The sequence below is a fragment of the Citrus sinensis genome, chromosome 9, assembly GCF_022201045.2.
Source record: "Citrus sinensis cultivar Valencia sweet orange chromosome 9, DVS_A1.0, whole genome shotgun sequence".
Lineage (NCBI taxonomy): Eukaryota > Viridiplantae > Streptophyta > Magnoliopsida > Sapindales > Rutaceae > Citrus > Citrus sinensis.
In genome coordinates this window covers 22,164,689-22,170,310 of record NC_068564.1, presented here as the reverse complement: position 1 = coordinate 22,170,310, position 5,622 = coordinate 22,164,689, and the positions used below count along the sequence as shown (strand labels likewise).

At 33.1% G+C, this 5,622-nt stretch overlaps 1 protein-coding gene across 1 annotated transcript; it reads right to left on the bottom strand.

Annotated features, from left to right (window-relative positions):
- Positions 1 to 650: 650 nt before the first annotated feature.
- On the bottom strand, positions 651 to 1,490 carry LOC107174742 (B3 domain-containing transcription factor VRN1-like). Its single transcript, XM_015525873.2, has 2 exons — positions 1,470 to 1,490; positions 651 to 953 (listed from the first exon to the last, which is right to left on the bottom strand). The coding sequence occupies exons 1-2, from the start codon at positions 1,488 to 1,490 to the stop codon at positions 651 to 653; spliced, it is 324 nt and encodes a 107-aa protein (XP_015381359.2).
- Between the last annotated feature and the right edge of the window lie 4,132 nt (positions 1,491 to 5,622).

Here is a 5,622-nt window from a genome sequence, read left to right as displayed (position 1 = left end):
TCTAATTTTTTCCTAATCAATTCTTGCTCAACTCCTAAATTCTCTAATCATATCCTATAAGCCTATCAGACTACCGCAGCAATCCGCCATTTATCACCGTCAAATCGCCCATTGATACCATGTAGACCGAGTCCGAGCCTCTTAAGGTGCTGGAGGAAGTAGAATCCTATAAGCTGGGATGATTATTTAAATGGTGCAGGAAGGACTGCTGCTTCCCTGTGTCAATCAGGATACATGACTGAACCATCGTCATATTGACTTACGAACAGCTACTAACCAGGGAATTTTCAGTATTGAGAGTCAAGTTAGGAGTGTAAATTTTTGCTTCCTTGGTCATGGATACTTATATTATCATTTACGCAGCTTATTCTCAGGAGGTTTGTGCTCGCCCATTTTTTAGAGAGAAAATAAATAAGAACTAAAGCTATTGACATAGAACTAATAACAAATTTGAAACTTGGCACAACAAGAAATTTGAACTAACAACATACTCTATTCAATAAGGTCCCAGCAAACGGCAATGAACACATAGAAATCAGACAGTAAAAGAAACATAAATCATTCCTACAGTAAAAGAAACATAAATCATTCCTACAGCCCAAAGAAGTTCATTCCCGTTGATAAGCTTGAGGTGCAAATATCTCATTGCTTCAAGGATGAAATTCTTCACCACTAGTATGAGATTCTTTATCACTAGATGGATAATTAATCTCCCAAGCAGTCTCATCATATATGTGAGCTTGAAAAGTTGAATTACTCTCATATTCGAAAAGCACTAAAGAACCAACAGAGATTGAATAAGCCTCTACAAAGTCCTGCCAGCCATCATCAAACCGAACATTTCTCCCTTCTTTGTTCAACTTCACTTGCCAAACATAGCCATTAGGTACTATAATGTGCACCATATCAGACAGTTCATGACTGATCTTCCTCACAATTTTATTTAGAATTCTCTACATTTAAGCAAATAAAGTCAGAGAGTCATGTATTCGAAGACAAGTGAAAATCAACCAATAATAACAACAACAATATTAATACTAAATCAATTTTTTCATGCTATTGATCTCAGAAATTGTAGCACACTTCAATTCTCGCAGACTAAAATTCAAGCTCGCAAGTAAAAAGATTTAGCATAGGATAATCATAATTTCACCACATTAAACAATAATATAAAGAAATAGAAACTAATGGTGTTGTTGATTCTCAAACCAGCATGCAGCTGATCTTTAGCCCCTAGACCCAATCTTGAAGCAATTAATCATCAAATCCCTAATTAAGCGAAACTAGAGATTATAATCCATACCACAAATGATCTAACTCAATAAAGAAGAAGCATGAGCAAATTGGAAATGTAAAGCACACAAAAAAGAATTAAGTGGTTTGGCATTGTAAGCCTACATCCACTTTGAAACGAATGAAGCAAGATTTCACTAACTCCCTTAAAGTTCAAAATACAACCAGAGGACTACCTCATGAACCCCTTTCTGCATACCCCTTGTACATCAAGAGAAAAGAATCACAGAAGGAAAAAAAAAAAAATGAAGCAAGCATTATAATTCTAAGTTTGTTAAAGCCCAGAATGATTAAGTAAAGAAAATTTTGTTATTAGATAAAATCTCATTGCTACAGAGGACCATACAATTTGTGAAAAAATGAAGGGTTATCAAGAAATGAATTATACCAGCTTCTGGTCTCGGAGCGTCGACAGAAGCCTGGCTTTAACGAATCTTGGAGGAATCTCCGGCAAAGAAGGCAAAATGGGCTGAGAAGGAATTGATTCTTCCGTTAGTTATCTGAGCTATAAGAGCAAAGCTTCGTTCCAAGTTATATAAGCCTTGGATTTTCTTCTTTTTAAAAGGAAGAGTTAACACAATTAACTATCAGCACTTTTCCATTTCGTCTACCTTGCCTTTCGTATGATATTTTATCTACCATCGCACTATATTTCTTTTTTTCGTTAAGGAATAGTTAACACAATTAACTGTCAGCACTTTTCCATTTCGTCTACCCTGCCTTTCGTCTGATATTTTCTCTACTGCCGCTATATTTCCTTTTTTCGTTCTTTAAACTTTAAAGCTTTGCTTTTTTTAGAGTCTTCCTACTATGCACCCGGTGTATGCATGGTTTACTGTGACATGACATAAAGCCAATTAAATTCTGACACGTGTACAATAGCAACTGTGAATTCTACTGGTCATTCTTTGTACAAACAAGGTTTATAAGTGTCTTGAATATTAAAATAAAAACTTAGATATCATATTTTATAGTTGTATTAGTAAGATTACAAGTTGAATTATTGAAAACTAAAAGCATGGATCGAGGAACATAGTTGAGACTACAAGAATTAAAGACACAATCACCCTTTAATAGTAACTGATACAATCTACCTTCAGCAATCCCTTGAGCCAGATGCCTTTTTTTCTTCTTGTCCTTTATGAAACACATATTGGCAACAAACTTAATGGTTATATTATTATCTTGAAGCAATTTGGAAATGCAAATAAGAATTTTAGTCAGATGAGGTACACACAAAACATCTTTTAAGTGTAGAACCGTATTGCAGGATGTATTAAGACAAGTGTAGCCAATACATGAAATATGTAATCCTTGACCATTACCAATATGTAAGAGTTGATTACCTGAATATTCTCCTCCAATATTCAAATTCTATAGATTGTTGGTGAGATTATGTGTAGTGCTACTATCAATATACCACCCTTGATCAACCATTGTTCTCTCTAAAGTTGTAAGATAACCAGCCCTTGATGAACTATGATATGGATTATAAGAAGGAACATAGTCTATGTTGTATCTGTTTCTACATTCAGCTGAAGTGTGTTTTGGCTTAAAGCAAATTTGACAAATTGCAGCAGTAATGGTTGGATTCAAAACTCTTTTGCCATTAATAAAAGCTTTATTCTGGCTAAAATTTCTAATGTTGTTACCACCATAACCACCTCTACCTAAGCTTGGTGGATAATTTCCAACAGCCACACCATTCCAAGCACCATTCCAGTTACCTATTCCTTAACTATGTGCAAAATTTCTACGAAAACCACTTCTGCCTCTAGCATAACCACCTCTAAAACTAGCAATCTTGTTCTAATTATTATTAGATTGATCTTCAGTCCAATTGTTATTAAACTGACCTCTAGATTTCTTATTATTAGGTCCAATTTGAGCAATATTAGTAGCATAGTTCAACTTGGCTTCCTTGCCAGCACTAAATTGATTAGCCTCTAATCTAGTTTTGTAAATTAATAACATGGAATAGGCTTCATTGACAGTGATTTTAGCAAGATTTGCTTCAATATAGACAACAACTGGATAATAAGCTTGATATAATCCTAAGATCAGATGAGTAAGGAAGTCCAAAGAACTAATAGGATTACCTGTAATAGCTAGCTCATCATATTGTCTTTAATTTTCTAAAAAGTTCAGTCATAAACATGGAGCCTATTTTTAGAGTATTGAGCATCATCTTCAAATGAATTTTCTTAACAAAGGTTTTAGATCCAAATTGTTTCAAGAGAGGTTTTAGAATTCACCACAAGACTAAGAATCTCGAGACTGATGGATGACATTAGCCAGTTTAGCAACAATTGATCCTTTCTCTTCCATGAGGTGAATGATGGATTAATCTATGATTCAGTAGTTGAGTTTTCAATTTCACTAGAAAGAAACTGATCTGGACAAAGTGTTGATCCATCAAATAAGCCTTCAAGTCCATTAGCAAGAACTAAAGATGAGATATGATATTGTATAATTCAACTGATCCAGTTCGATTAGTGAAGTAAATGTAAATGAGGAAACATAGGAGTTTGTAGTTGTATTTGAGCTTAAAGAAACCATAAGGATTGGCAGTTCAAGCTCTAATACTAAGTTAAAGTTTCTAAATGTGTTTGGTAAATAAGAAAATGAGAGAAAATAAAGGAAAGAACAGAGAGCAACTAAGAGCTGAATTTTATGAATGAAACAGAATCTATACTGATCACAAGTGTATATATACAAGATTTTTAAACATTCCAAATTCAGTATGCATGAGTAAAGTATCCGTGAGCTAAGCAACATGCACTAACAAACCACTAACAATACAACTAACTTATGCTAGCTCAATTGATATGTCAGCAACTCTAATTAACTGGCTTAACAAAATGAAATAATAACTAATCATTTTAACTATCTCAACAATTACAATGAATCTTAATATGGATTCATCACCCGCTGAATTATATATTTAAAAAGTTAATGGGTTTTATGTGAAGACCCATCTCTCTACCATGGTTAATGCTAAATACCTACATGTCTGGGATACAAGGATTACTATTGAATTAATGCTGCGTTTACTTTTTGGATTGGATTGAGAATCCTGAGGAGTGGGAATCCTGGGATTAGGAGTGTGGAGTGGGAGTGGGAGTAGAGTGTTTACTTAGACTAAATGAAAGTATGGATTGTCAATCAGAATCCCAATTATTTGTTTACTTTGTCTTGGATTGGGAGTAAATTGTTTTAAATTACAATTTTATCCTTATGTAAAGAATTTGTAGTTTTTTTTAAAAAATGAATAAAAAAATATTTGTACAATAACCTATTTATTTTATCATTAATTTTAATTATATAAAATACTAATTATTTTTAATGACGTAAAATAAATTTTTTTATGAATTTTATTTTAATTTTAAAACTAAAAATTATTGGTAATATTTATCTGTATAAACAAAAGACAATTTAAAATGTTAGATTATACTATTACATTGTGCCATCGTCAAGAAAATTATTTTTCACAACTTTAATTTTTCCATCCTGTTATTTTTTATTTATTTATTTTTTCAAATTTTATGTGCATACACAACTTGTTCTAAATATGAACATATCAAGGCATAGGGCAGCCATCAGTTTTGATGCCTGGAGTTACAGGCCATTTTGGCAAACAACCTTTCTATCTTTTCCAGTGGCTTTCCAGTAGCTAGTTTTGGTGGCTCTATTTGTTCTCGAGCCATTCGGGTAATTTCGATCCCTAGGACAGAAGAAGAACCATTCCATATCTCGTTTTGGAAGGAATGATTTCTCTGCAAATTTACATTTTGTTGAATTCTCAAATCAATAAGATTAAGGTAAACAGAATGACCGAATATAAAACAGCTACTCACTGCTTTTTTTCTCATTATTGTACATGAAAACTTAAATCCCATAAAATTGGCTTTTAGTACAAAAAGTTAAGGCCCCATGTGAAGAAAGATTCTAACAGGAATCAAATAAATAAAACAAACGAAAAAGTGCTTTACAAAGCTAAAAACAATTCCTTGTTCACATTAACTTTCAACTGTCTTTGATCACTAAAGCTAATTCATGTTTTTCATGGCAATTAGACAAATACAAACATTACACGATTAAAATCTGAGGTACTTGGTAACTCCCAAGGATCAAATTTGTACAATTAGACCACATGAATACACAACTTGTTCTAAATATGAACAAATCAAGGCATAGGGCAGCCATCAGTTTTGATGCCTGGAGCTATAAGCCATTTTGCCAATAGGTAATACTTGGTAGAATGAAGTCCCCACCACTATGGTCCAAAAATATCATTAGACTGCAGCATAAAGTAAATCAATATAGCCA